General features: G+C 38.2%; 1 protein-coding gene across 1 annotated transcript in view; it reads left to right on the top strand.

Annotated features, from left to right (window-relative positions):
• The window catches only part of pde1cb (phosphodiesterase 1C, calmodulin-dependent b), a 144,302-nt gene that overhangs the window by 93,192 nt on the left and 36,360 nt on the right, over positions 1 to 14,750 (top strand). Inside the window, 1 exon segment of the mRNA XM_036556098.1 lies at positions 11,368 to 11,481. Within this exon segment, the coding sequence (XP_036411991.1) occupies positions 11,368 to 11,481 (114 nt within the window).

Raw genomic sequence — 14,750 nt, 5'->3', positions numbered from 1 at the left:
AACGTAGACACGTCTGTGTCATTTGTAAAAGTTCTCATTTGTGGGGTGTGCAGCGCTGTTAAGAGCTAGCAGTAAATTTATTTTCACATAGCAGGCTAAATACTAACTGTGACCTTTTAGCATATTGCAAAATGACTAATCCACCTCATCAGTGGTGGGTAGAAGCTACATCCATTGAGTGGGATGCTTGAACTTCTGTTAAATTCAGATGAACTTGTAATGCTAATAAAAATGCTAATACTTTTACTTATATTCAAATACATTTCTGAGGAAATGAACCCAATTTTCCTCAATTTCCATTTAGTTGTTAATTCCTTTTAGGTTTACTTTCATTCTGTTCTGTTGTTTCTGCTTCTGGACTGCTTTGCAGGTGCTCATGCCTCTCACTTTACAGTTACAAATATCTCCTGACAAACTTGCATTTCTACGCTGATGTATGATGCTGGACATACTAAGACGTTTTGCTGCCGTTTCATGGGGAACTCCTTACTTGAGCAGTTTTTTACTTGAAACATTTTACTTGAAAAGTTTTTCAGTACACAAAATAGGTGCCAAAAGAATTCTTTAGAGTGATGCTATAGAAGAACTACATGTGGTTCTGTAAAGAACTTTTCAAATGGATGTTTGTGTAGCTTCTTTCTGCAGGTTCCCTAATGGCTTAACTAGGACACTGTTGGCTGTCTGTGTGAATTGTTGTATTGAGCTGCTAGTGAGCAATGAGGGCTAAAAGGGGAGGAGTGAGAGCTCTGAAAACAATTAACATTTCTCCGCCAAGACGATGAGATAAAATGGAAAGATTTTTGATACTAAAAAAATGTTATACTGTCATAAAAATTGAAAAAAAAAATGTTGACTTGCTTGCTCACCTGCAAAGACTAAAATCCAGCCTGCTTCTGGTTTTGTAAATCATTTCCATCAAAATATATTGCATCAACATTATGGAAGGAAAAAAAAATGCATGGTTCAACTGAGGGACTTCCAAAACAGACAAAATTTGCATTTTTTGGCTTCTGTGAACAGGAGTGTAGGGGAACGTGTCTAAAATACTGTCTTCTGTAACTGTATCTGCTGCACTCTACAGATGAGATTAAGCAGAAAAATGCTGAAGTATTTCTTTTAAGAACCATCCTGTGAATGGTTATTTAGGGAGAAAAGGTGGTTCTTCTATGGCATTGCTTCAAAGAACCAGTTTGGCAGCTTTATTTTTAAGAGTGTAGCTACTTTTAGAGTATTTCATTGCAGAAAAAACAGTTTAAGGCCAAACTAACCTCTGCTCTTCACTTACTCTAGCTTCTGAGTGATGGTGGAAACCTTACATTGCACTGGGTATCCCCTCTGGAGAAATAGTACGTATGCTGTAGATTCTCTTGGTGAGGTTTCGTACCGACTGTCAGAGTTAAATATGGGTGGGCTGCATTTAACCAGTCTCTGGGCACAAAACTTCATGTTTCGCCCACGCATGTCTTGACACATCTGTCAGCTCTCCCTCCCACCACAAACGAGCTTTGTGTGGACTACATAAAGGATCCAATTCAGCTGTCACTTTATAGTGAGCTTCTGATGGACACTATTATAATACTGCATCCATAATGGTATAGAATGGCAGGCTTGTAGTGTTTGAATCTAAGTCAGGTGGATCTGTTGACAGCAGATACAGTAGGTATATCCACCGTAGTCTATTATTTGTGACTTGAATGCATTAAGGGAGACCCTCTTTATTACTAAATAAATAACAGTTCCAAATAACTTTCAGTGCAGATATGAAAGCTGCCTGAAGTTATGAATAAATAGATTCCCATGAACAGATTGCTCCTTTTATGAGATCAAAAGTACACTCTCTATGAAAGAGACTTTGGGACCCAGTATAAACAGTATCAGACATCTCAAGGTGAGATTAGTGGTCTAGTGGTCTTCCACCCTTGTCCCAGTGGAGAGTCTTGTCTGAAATGGTAGTCATACTAGGACTTGTTGTGATATAATCAAACATAATTCTGAATGTGTTTTTTTTCAGTGCTTTTACCAAATTTTCAATGAATTCTTATGTCGCTGCTGTCAAAAACAAAACTTTGTATGTCCATTTTTGTCGTTTTTCAATTTTTGACATAATTCGAAAATACCTATTGCCCTTTACATTGTTTGTAAATTTAATGATTAATTGACTAAAGGTAATGGCCCAAACTGACTTACACTGGTTTCATTGCCTTACATTAAAACTGCAGTAGGTTTTCTCCTTCCTCTGTAAAGTTGTCATTTTGTTACGACAGCGATATATTGCAGATATTGCCAGCAATAACAAAAGCAAGACTTTATGTATGACTAGCAACACACTGACAGAAGTGAAATTCTCTGAATACAATTTCTAACTATATTGAAACACCTCTTCCATGCTAATTTCTGCTAGCGCATTTATGGTATTCCTAACAGTATGTCAAGCTAACGGTGGTGCACACAAACATTTTGACATTTTACAGTGACTCTTTCAGTGAAGAGCTCTGCCAAATGTTTTTCATTTATAACAATTAACTGACACCTGGTTAGACTATGGCTCGTATTGGCAGACAGTAGTGCATCTAGGACTTCCAGAAAGTTTTTTTCCCTCAAGAAATTGGTGATTGGTTGATTTCTTGCTCACTTCCTAACTAGGTTGGTACTTAATATATGTATAAGGCCTTCAGTTCAGCTCATGAAGGTTTAATCAAGGGGAAATCTTGCTTAGCTGTATCTACCTAGATACCAAGAGAAAAAAAATCCTGATTGGATAATTTTTTTGTTTCCGCTCCAAACTTAACACTAAAATGAGAGTATTACTACATTGTTTGCAGAGTTTACATACAATAAGCGTGATGATACTAAATAAGAAAAGAACAGATGTAATTTGTATCTTTTTCTGCCATCAGGAACCAGCTTGGCAGTGACAATACCTGCTTTTATTCAGGATGAATGTTTCTAGCAGTAATAATCATCATAATGCCTGTTTGATTCACATTTGTAGAACATACTAATTCACCCAATATTGAGTTCCAGCTTTAATTCATTACTTGTCTTCCTTGTGTCAAAATTGCACATAAAACAATAGTAACATGAATCACTTACATATTGTTGTGCATTGCTATGTGGGTGTATTGCATATTATGCATTGTGCCTTTAAAGTGGGTGGTTTTTCCAGTGGGTATATGGCATGTGACCTGTGAATCACACAGTGGATAACTACAACTACTAGTGCTGGGCTCTCAGTTTGGGCAATAAAAAAATACAGTAAAAGAACAAGGAAAAACATCTATATGAACATGTTTTTTCAGCTTTTTGTGGCTATTCCTCTAGCAGAGGTCTCCCCAACAAGTGGGCTTTTTCCACTCGTGGCTTTCCCAGTAAGCCAACTGGCTCTTTTTATTGAAAGGTAATGCTGTGTTCATATGTTTGTGGTCGACAGACAAAAGCAAACCAGAGATTCCGTTGTTTTCAAAAGAGCCACAATGGAAAATTCTGCTGCCACACGCAACAACGGTCCACTGACTGCAGCAGTCAGCAGAGCACTCTGATAAAGATACAGTTTTCCCTGACATTTGCCATCAACTGCAGCCGTGGAATAAACAGGATGTTTATTTTTTTTTTCAACGCGAACATGTGAACACAGCACAGGACTTTCCCCATACACAGGCAACACGTTGGCGTTACGAGCTTCCTCGTGCATTTCCAACCAGTGTTGTCTCCTCCTTTATAATGCCTCTGAAAAGCATTGGTCAGGCTACCACTCATACTAGCAGTCTGTGATGTATCTAGAACCTCCTAGAATGATGGTTTTTCTCCCAGAATGGGTTGATTCCACTGTTAGGTTCTAATTTTGTTATTTATATTAAGTAATCTGACACATTAGACTTTCAGTTCAGCTCCTAAAGTTCTTTATGGAAGAGCTCGTTTGGCTGAATCTACCCAGGTACCATGGAGAAAGAATATCCTGACAGTTCCAAATACAGACATTTTATTTATTTGTTTTGCCATTTTATTTGATAGAAATTGTTGGGCCACTGGTGTTGTGACAGTTCAATGATGAAAACTGAATGTAGATCAGCATTTTAAGCCTGACGACTTTAACACATTACTGCCTCAGGCCTAACATGTTTTCTGTCAGTGTATGAGATGTTTGGGATCAGGTGGTATTCTGAACAGGAAGGAGTTCTCTGTAAGCAGCTCGGAGCGTCGTGTGGGAAGTGTTAAGCTCCAACATCCCCTGCCTCCCCCCCCAGCCCCCAGAGATTGCATTGACCCCAGGCATTGATTACACTCAGCCTGGCACATCAGGGACAGTGCTGTGGCGGCTGGAGTCCGTTTTGGTCTTCAGGCTGCTCTAAATGATAAATCAGCTGCAGCACTTCCCTCCTGAAGTGGAGAGTGTGAGACAGATTACTTATCAGAAGCAAATGTACAGGGAGCAAACCTCAGCTGTATGAACTAGCGTACCATTGGGACAGCAAACTTGGGTTCTGTACAGCAGCCAGTAACATATGTTAACACCAGCTAATGTTAGCTAAGTCACACCACAGTTTCACTATTTATCTGGTAAAGCCCAGCCAGAAAACGTTAACAGTATTGAAGCTAATCTTGACTGAACAGATTATCCTCTCATCACATAACCTTAAGTGATCTTTTGTCTTCTTGTTTTGAATGTTTCAAACAACTTTCTTTGCCTCTTCATCTTAACTGTAATAGCATTCAGCCAGTAATGGTGCATGTTTCTCAGAACTGATTACTCCTAGAGTTAGCTTGGAGTTTAGCCCACTGATCCATATATCAGTGATGTGGTCTATTTTAGATCAGACGTGTCAAGTTCATTAGAGATCTCACAGACAAGTGTATTAAAGTGTATTAAATTAAATTTTGCATAATTAAAGCATTAAAATTGAACCAAAGTCATTCAGAGTGATTTGATGTGAAATGCTTCATTCTAGAGAAACTTTTTGACAGTAGTGGAGATAGGAACCAAATGTCTGAAGCATTTAAAGCTACCTCTCAGAAATGTATTACATAAAATGGTTATGAATATGCTGCCTGATGCCTGAGGTATTGTTTCATGACAGCTTTGTGAATGTTTTGGTCTAAAAAATAGCTATTTAAAATCCATTCATGGTGAAGAGTTACAAGCAGGGTGTTGCAAGACAAAAACAAAATATTTATGTGTATATATATATATATATATTTTTTTTTTTCATTATCAACATTACATATAAAACTCAGAAGACACATGTATGTTTACTGTGGTTTAAGTAAATAAATTGGCCATATTTGCATTATTACTACTAGCATGTAGCGTACACTGAAGTTTCAACTAAGCTACTAGCATGTAGCCTATCTACATGTACACCGAAGTTCAGACTAAGCTTTTATGTAGCCTATCCGTGTGTACACTGAAGTTTAGACTAAGCTACTAGCACGTAGCCTATCTACCTGTACACTAAAGTTTAGACTATGCTACTAGCATATACTCTATGTGTATACTCAAGTTTAGACTACGTTACTAGCATGTAGACTATATCTGTGTATGCGTGCCCTGAAGATTAGACTATGCTGCTAGCATAGCATAGTAGTATGTACACTATCTACCTGTACACTAAAGTTTAGACTAAGCTATAAGCATATACCCTATGTATTTACTGAAGTTTAGACTAAGTTACTAGTGTGTAGACTATATCTGTGTATGTGTACACTGAAGTTTAGACTATGCTACTAGCATGTAGCCTGTCTCTGTGTATGTGTACCCTGAAGTGTAGACTAAGGTACTTGCATGTAGCCTATCTACCTGTACGCTGATGTTTAGAATAAACCACTAGCATGTAGCCTAATGTCTATGTGTACATGGATGTTTAGGCTACACGCTACTGTTAGCATACGAATATCATTGCAAAATGTCCATGTCAGGCACAACAAGTCGACAACTGCTGCCTTTCATGCCATTTATTATTAGAAATGGCAGTTTCTAGTGGCAGATGTTGTGGTAGATGCCACTTCGTATTGGCACATATTCCAGATAGCATAACTGATTAGATAAAATTTCATGTGATGTCTTTAATGGTAATACACAACACTACATGACAGTCGCAATAACTGTGACATTCAGCCACACCAAGCCAGGGAGAAAGGGCTATATTAAACTGGCATCACATACCACTGAAATGTAGCCGGCACAGCATGGCATGAATAAAATGGAGGCATGTGCCAGCTACAACCAGATGTTTCACTAAATACAGTGTTTCACTGTCACCAAAACGTACATGCCACTACATGTGATTTCCACCTAAGTATGCTCTTGGTAATCTCTGTGGGTTTATACAAGCTAAACATACGTGTCTGCTGTCTAGGCCCAACAGCTCCTTAAGAGATGTGACCACTGGGTCAAAGGAAAGGGTTCCAGAGATGTACATGTGTATGTTTGTTTGTATGTATGTGGACATGCATGATCTACAGTCATAACGGATCACTCAAAGCAAGACTGAATCCCGCCAGCGACACATGGGACATGGAAGATAAATAAATAAACGTAACCTAAATTTCTAATCTAACCCCTTCTGCCATGCCTGAGAAAATAAACCAAATCTCTCAAATCCACCGAGAGCAGAAATGCATCAGAGATGCGCAGAAAGGAGCCAAGCTTCCCTCTCTCCTCCCTCCGCTCTCTGTCCTCATCCTCAGCAGCTGGGCCTGCAATCAGGCCAGTGTCCCCATAAAGCCTGCACGCTCTCATATACACGTATGAAAAATACACACTAGGCACGCATAAGCACTTCTGAGAAATGTGTATTCCGGGTGAACTCTGACAGCCACGGTGGCCCACAAGTGCTTCCTGCTAGTCATGACCATGCTGAATGTAGTGATCTGATCTGTAAGTCTAGGCTGCTATTATCTTGATTTTACCCAGAATCTGTATGCATTCTTAGTGATGCATCCTATAGCATTTATTTCACTCCCTTTGGAGATAATTTTCACGATAATTTTTTCACAATACACGTTTATTAGATTGTCTCAAAATATTTGAAATGTACATCCACTTGGCTTTCAAAGCTGTAGTTTTGGTTTATATAAACTGCTGTACAGTGTATGTACAGGGAGCAAACCTTAGCTATATGAACTAGCTTACCATTGGGACAACAACTTTCTTTGCCTCTTCATCTTAACTGTAATAGCATTCAGCCAGTAATGGTGCATGTTTCTCAGAACTGATTACTCCTAGAGTTAGCTTGGAGTTTAGCCCACTGATCCATATATCAGTGATGTGGTCTATTTTAGATCAGACATGTGTCAAGTTCATTAGAGATCTCACAGACAAGTGTATTAAAGTGTATTAAGTTAAATTTGCATAATTAAAGCATTAAAATTTAAGCAAAGTCATTCAGAGTGATTTGATGTGAAATGCTTCATTCTAGAGAAACATAGAGTCAGAATTTTTGACAGTAGTGGAGATAGGAACCAGATGTCTGAAGCAGTTATTGTCCCTAAAAGCTACCTCTCAGAAATGTATTACATAAAATGGTTATGAATATGCTGCCTGATGCCTGAGGTATTGTTTTATGACGGCTTTGTGAAGATTGTGGTCTAAAAATAGCTATTTAAAATCCATTCATGGTGGAGAGGTACATGTAGACTAGCTAGCATGTAGCCTATCTACCTGTACACTGAAGTTTAGACTAAGCTACAAGCATATACCCTATGTGTATACTAAAGTTTAGACTAAGTTACTAGTGTGTAGACTATATCTGTGTATGTGTACACTGAAGTTTAGACTAAGCTGCTAGCATGTAGCCTATCTATGTGTACACTGAAGTTTAGACTATGCTACTAGCGTGTAGCCTGTCTCTGTGTATGTGTACCCTGAAGTTTAGACTAAACCACTAGCATGTAGCATATCTACCTGTACACTAAAGTTTAGACTAAGCTACAAGCATATACCCTATGTGTATATTGAAGTTTAGACTAAGTTACTAGCAGGTAGACTATGTCTGTGTATGTGTACCCTGAAGTTTAGACTAAGTTACTTGCATGTAGCCTATCTACCTGTACACGGATGTTTAGACTAAGCAACTAGCATGTAGCCTAATGTCTGTGTACATGGATGTTTAGGCTACACGCTACTGTTAGCATACGAAGATCTTTGCAAACTGCTGCCTTTCATGCCACTTATTATTAGAAGTGGCAGTTTCTAGTGGCAGATGTTGTGGTAGATGCCACTCCTTATTGGCACATACTCCAGATAGCATTTTAAGTGCATTTTAGTGTATATATTCAATTATAGCTTAATCACAATACAAATAAACTTAAGTTATCATAAGTTGTTCCAAAATAATACATTTAGTATGTATTAGGGTATGTTTAAGTGTAAACATTGAAAGTATGTACGCTTCATATTAAATACACTTTTGAAAAGTACACAAGGGGAACCTTGCCAACCCTTTACAATGGTGGTGATAGGAACCGGGGGTTACAGTGTCTACAATGCAAATATAGACAATTTATTACTCTCCAAAATGACCAGTGAATCTACTTGTGCTTTCTTGAGGTTTTATATGCAATATTGATAATGGTAAAGCCGTGGTAAAATGTGAAAACATAAATTTTGATTGGTTACTGCTTTTCCTTACACTCTCAGAATAAAAGGTACTGATCTACAGGTTGCCAGTCTATTCACACACACTCTCACACCTAGGGACAATTTAGTATCTCTAACTAGCCTGACTGCATGTCATTGGACTGTGGGAGGAAACCCACGCAGACATGGGGAGAACATGGGGAGAACTTTCTGACAGTGTGCAACGCCCGGCATGTACCTCTGTACCATAAGTTTAAAAAACACATTTTAGGCCAAAAGCTTTTCTCAAACTGTTTAGATGTTTGGTTCCTATCACCACCATTTTAAATTCTGATTCAGTAACAGTAAGAATTTCATAGCAAACAACTCAGAAGGACTTTGTCTTTACAATTGTATTATGCACAAATTTTGAAAAATCGGTGGAATTTCCCCTTTAGTTCGTTAAGGCATCTTATCCCAGTTATTAAATCCATATATAGGGTCTGAGTGTATCTGGACTAGAAATGCTCATATACCCTATTATTTTTCAGAATCTCAGGAAGCTCAGTTACAGCATGGAAAAATGTTCACAGTATTATTTGCATATTAACCAAAAGGTCATGTCATTTACACCTAGCTGAAGTTATTGTGCTTACCTAAGGTGTTTTACTTGTTACATTGATTTTTTTCGTTCATATATATGACTTATATTTTACCTTTAGCTATGGTAAATTTCCTACTAAACTAATTGGCTTTAAACCCACTGAGCCTTGAATCACTTCAGTTTCACTTGAATTTGCTCAGACACAAGCAAATAACATTGTTACTGTTGGACAGCTGCCCTTAATGCACAGCAAAACTGTGAAATAGCCTAAATTGGACTGCTGGTCATTATCATGTTGGAGACTTCCCACTTTGTGTCTATAACAACTGGTTTACATGAACGCAAAAAATGTTTAAAAGAGAGCGAGAGAGAGAGAGAGAGAGAGAGAGAGAGAGAGAGAGAGAGTATTCAGTTGTAATCAACTGGTGAGTTTGTGATCCCCTGATGTGCGAATACCATCCTCAGAATAAGAAAGCAAAGATAACCGAACTGAACAATATCACCATGGATACTCAAGTACGTCAGTGCACAAGTTTCTCTGCAGTCCATCTATAGTGCAGCTTTTTTTGATGAGCAGTGCTAGTGTGTTTGTAATGATTAGCTACATATATCACAGCAGGACAGCAGAGTATATTTGCCTTTAACTGATCTGAACATTAAAGGAGTATTCCAGTTATGGAATATTCTGTAGTGCAGCACTGAATTCCTCATCAGCTTGACAGAACTCAATTTCATATCTTTTTAATGTTTTCATCCATTAGTGTTCTCTCACTACAATTCCCAACATGCATTATGCAAATACATCATACAGCCCTTGGGATTCCCCTAGGTCAGGGGTCGGCAATGCAGCTCTTCTACTGCCCTGTTGAGGCTCCACGGCAGAATTAGATTTTTAGGTAAACATAAAATAATCCAACTTTACAGTAAAATAAAGCTCTGTTGGTCGTTCTAACACAGTCTTAACACTAAATGGTCATAAATGCTGGACTTAATGTAGCCTATATCTGTTCATTCACTCTTTAACTCTGAAGGATGGCACACAGAGTGCTGCTGATACGTTTAATCTGTAGTGAGAAACAGTCGCGAGGCTGAAGTCAGCTTCTCGTTCGCCAGCTTCTTGTTTAAATTTCCTGTTCCACCTTAAATGGTGCCACAGTTACATTCTGGCACTTCTTGCACCATTTAAGATGGAAAAAAGAACAGGGAAAATCCAAAAAGAAGTTAAAAAAATCGAAGGCTGAGAGACATTTTACAAGAAACTATTCCACTTTTGTGGAAAAGTTTCCTGCTGGAAATGCAAGAAAATTGGCTATAGCTGAGCTAAAGCTTAAAGCAGAGCAAAGTAAAACTGCGTATGTATTATATTTTTTAGCCTATACTAGTAAACTAGCATGTACTGAGACATATTTACAGCCAAGATGTTAAAACGGACATAAAATATTGTGGCTCGCAAGGTGGTTTGATTTTTGTTGAAAGGACAAAATGGCTCTTCTTAACATTTGGGTTGCTGACCCCTATTCTAGATTATAATCAAATCTGCTAGCATATCCACAGATATAGAGGCTAATAAATACAGATGTGTTATGTAGCTTCCTAGAAGAATCATTTAGCCATCTGACTTCCTTCTGCAATAGCCGGTTAGCAGGAAAAGCATTTCAAACAACCCCCCTTTAAAAGTTCCTCACATCTTCAACATAATCAGAAGAGGCTTTCCTAGTTTTCAAACTGGAAAGTCTCACTCTAGAGACATTGTGGCACAACTATAGGAGGCGGATGGGCACATTTACAACAGATGAAGCACTGTTTAAAGTTTTCATTTTTGATCAGAGTGCCCCTTTAGTGATAGACTTTACTCAGAGACCTACAATACTGGATTTTGTTCTACGTACTCAATTGAGGGGCTCTTCAGGGAACCGTAAGTGGTTCTTCTAGGGCAGGGGTCACCAATCTTACCCGCTAAGTGCCGCTTTGGCTGCATGTTTTCATTCCAATCAGGCAGAAGCACACAACCTCTTTAGAAACTCAAATATTACACATCTGATTAAGCTTATCAAACCTTGGATCAAGTGCAGAATAGCAAGAACAAGATTGAGCACCAGGAGGACGTTTGGGGACCACAGCTGCAGGCCAGGCTGCTGATTGGTTTTTGGCATAAATCTCATTTGGTCCTGTTGGTGTTCAAAGCTCCATTTCTGTATTTTGTGTTCAGATTGCGGTGTCTGGTGAAACAGCTCGAGAGGGGAGAGGCGTCCCTGGTTGACCTGAAGAAGAACCTTGAGTATGCAGCCACGGTGCTTGAATCCGTCTACATCGAAGAAACAAGGTAAAGTATCAAGCCAAGCTTTCACAAACTAGATTATCTAAAGTGTTTCACTTTAAAGTTCTAGTTTTGGGCAGGCTCCTCAACGTATTGCAAGACAGTCAAGTATCAGGGTGCCCTCAGATAGGAGCATAAACTAAGCAAGAAGGATACTTAATGCGCTAAGCAATTTGGGAGCTTTTAAGTGGCAGCTGTTTTGAGAGCTGTTGAAAAGCCCTTTATTTAAGAAACATCTGTCAGGAGCAAGGTGAAATTTGCATCCCATAATTTATTGGCCTGCTACATTTATGAATAACTTTCTGACTCAAGGGTTGTTGGCAGTGGAGTTAAGCTGAATGAGCAGGAATATTGGAATGCGAAGAAGTTTTGAACCGATGCGTTAAGTTGTTTCTTGAAAAGTAATTTTAAGACCCTTTAGAAATTTAGTTCTGTGCTGCTTTGAGCACAAGGTCTAGGAAAACTGACAAAAAGGAAGAGCCTGCATTCGTTTGATATCTCAACCACGTCCTCTGTGTTCTCAAACAGGCCTTCATTCATCAGGACATTATTTATGTGCTGTTTTTGGGTGGCAGGTCCCACCTCATATTTACTCTTTGCTTGCCTGAACTGGAGCCCATATACACTGGAGAGATGATGATGAATTACCCGACCAGGACTGTCCCTGTTTCTGAGAAATGGCCAAATTGGTCTCAGATCAGCACACAAAGAAAACTTCTACCAGCACCCATTCACTTACACTAATAGAGGTTGCATGGCCCTGACTACAAATCTATATCTGAAGAAATAAGAAGAAACATCAACATCCCTAAAAGCATTATGGTGCCATTATAAATCAGTTGGAATCTTTTTTCAAAAAGCAACTAGCATTTTTCACTATAGCTCCTGTAGTTTTTAAAGCAACTTTTCAAAAGTCAGTGTTGGACATTGTCTTGATAGAATTACAGTAAAGTGCAAAAGAAGTCTTAGAAGTTGGTCGCACTTTCTGCATCTCCCAAAATGGACAGATAATCCCAAAACATTCAGTGATGTTGAGATCTGTTTAATCCATTGTTCTGAGAACACCAGCAGCCTCTTTGTTAGGAGTTCCATTTTCTTTACATCTTTTAATTATTTTTTGAACTCCAGTTTTGGAAACACTTGTTTTTTTCCTCTTATTTTTCTTTGACTTTCCCTCTTCTTGGTCCAAATTAATTATCTTATATGTATCGCCACAGAAATATCTAATAAAATAAGCAAATAACTTACAACAATGACTGTTTCGACAGGCAAGTAAATAAATGAAGGGTGGTCTCTGACTTTTGCATAGTATATAAATGCTGCAACAGTACACTGCACAGTCAAGCTGATTTGTAGTTGTAATAACACCTTTGTGCATCTTTTAGAGATGATCTTTTAAAGCAATAGCTCTGCGAAAAATCGAATTTATACAGTTTTCCTTCTTATCTCATATCTAGTCTATTAGCCAAGACATGGCCAGATAGCAAGCATATATTAGTGCACTGGCTGGATAAGGTTTCCACTGATGTATGCCACTCTTGGACCACCCTAGATTATTGTCCTTCTTACAAGCTCTAACTAGTTTTTATCTCTTTAAACAGATTTTAAATTCACATAGCCTTTTATTTTGACAAATATTACAAACCACTAAGAGGAAAAAAAACACTAAGAGGAAAAAATGAATGACTAGGCCTAATATAAAATGATTTAGTTGAAAATGTTGTCGCTGACACTGTTAGATTGGTTAGAGCTGCTGTATAACCTTCTTTATTTATGATATTACTGTTAAATGATTTACTAAACTAATGTATAAAGGCTAACAAAAGAAAGAAGTGAGGGAAAAATAAGTAAATTGTAAAAAATAAGAAAAATAAGTGGGCTGCCTGGAAAACACTGAGCAAAAAGCCAGTGGGCTGCCAGCTTTGCCTTCAGTGGGCCAGCAGTGATCCGCTATCCTCTTGCTATCTGGGTGTTTGGAGTATGAGGTTTGTTTTGTGTGTTTTGCACTGGAGCTACAAGGCTAATGTAGCTAATAAGTAATCAAAGTTAGGCATCAGTTAGCAGCTAATTGAACACCTAATTCCTCACACAAATCAGGCCTCAAATCATGTGAAGTTGTTAGGTAATCTCAAATGGACTTGCTTATGTTGTTTTCTGACACAAAATTATATTTTGCTTCTTAAAAATGGACATTGCCGGTTATCTACATTAGCCTCGTATCTTCTGGACAAAACTAAAGAAAGAAACTGCAGATACCAAACATGTCTGAACAGCTCTCTGAATGGACATGTTCTTTATATCTTAAATAGACATTTTCATATGTGTCTAGCTACCAACGCTTTCCTTGCTCAGCTCACTGCACGTAGAGGTAATTGCTAAATCCCCACTTGGTTCATGTGTTAGCTGTGGTGCTGCCCCCATTGTTTCTAATACACATTTATCCAATAAACAGGGAAAACAGGGAGAGGTGTAACACTTGCCTGAGCATGGCAGTCATGACGACTAAATAAAAAAAAAAAAAGACTAGATAAAAAAAAAAGCTTATGGAATTATGTAACCATGGCGTCATTTGGTCACTCTCAGATTAGGACACTAACGCTGTCACATGCAGAACTGCAGAGATTGCTAGTCAGTTCTGGTGATGTTTTACATTCGAGTGGTTTATGATTTAGTGGGGAAAAAATAGCAGCACGCTACATTCTGCTGTCCATGAATACGGTGTCGTTAGTGAAACTGCTAAAAGAACACATCATCATGTACAGTTCCAGATAAAAGTTTGAGCACTCCTGATTGAATGCAAGTTTTTCATAAGATAAAACTGCACCATGTCATCATGAGAGGGAACTCCTACGTTTGCATCTCTGTAGTAAATTCAAATTGTTGTTGATAAAGTTGCAGCTGTATAATATGTTCTCTATTGACTTTTAGACATATAGCTACAATATCGAATACCCTGAAACATGAGCTAAAATTAGAATTGTGTTAACATTGGCCTACAAGCTAGCATAATGTTAGCTATCTTGGTGTATTCTTTGTCTTTGGCTTTCACTTTTTATAGTAACATGGTGTTAATTTGGTGATGACTGACCTCTATGTCAGCATGTGCTACCGTTTCTCAGAAATATTAATGTTTTAATAATTAACTTGACATGAATGCAGTTCAACTACATGATAGCCTGTTAGCCTGCTACTGTTAGCTAACAGTTGCTAGTTAGAAAGCTGAGAAACGAGAAAATGGAAAAAAAAGAAAAGAAAAAGAGAATGTTTAATTGTAC

The sequence above is a fragment of the Colossoma macropomum genome, unplaced genomic scaffold (genome assembly GCF_904425465.1).
Source record: "Colossoma macropomum unplaced genomic scaffold, Colossoma_macropomum, whole genome shotgun sequence".
Classification (NCBI taxonomy): Eukaryota; Metazoa; Chordata; class Actinopteri; order Characiformes; family Serrasalmidae; genus Colossoma; species Colossoma macropomum.
The sequence above is the reverse complement of the archived record's forward strand: the minus strand, read 5'-3'. Positions and strand labels throughout refer to the sequence as shown.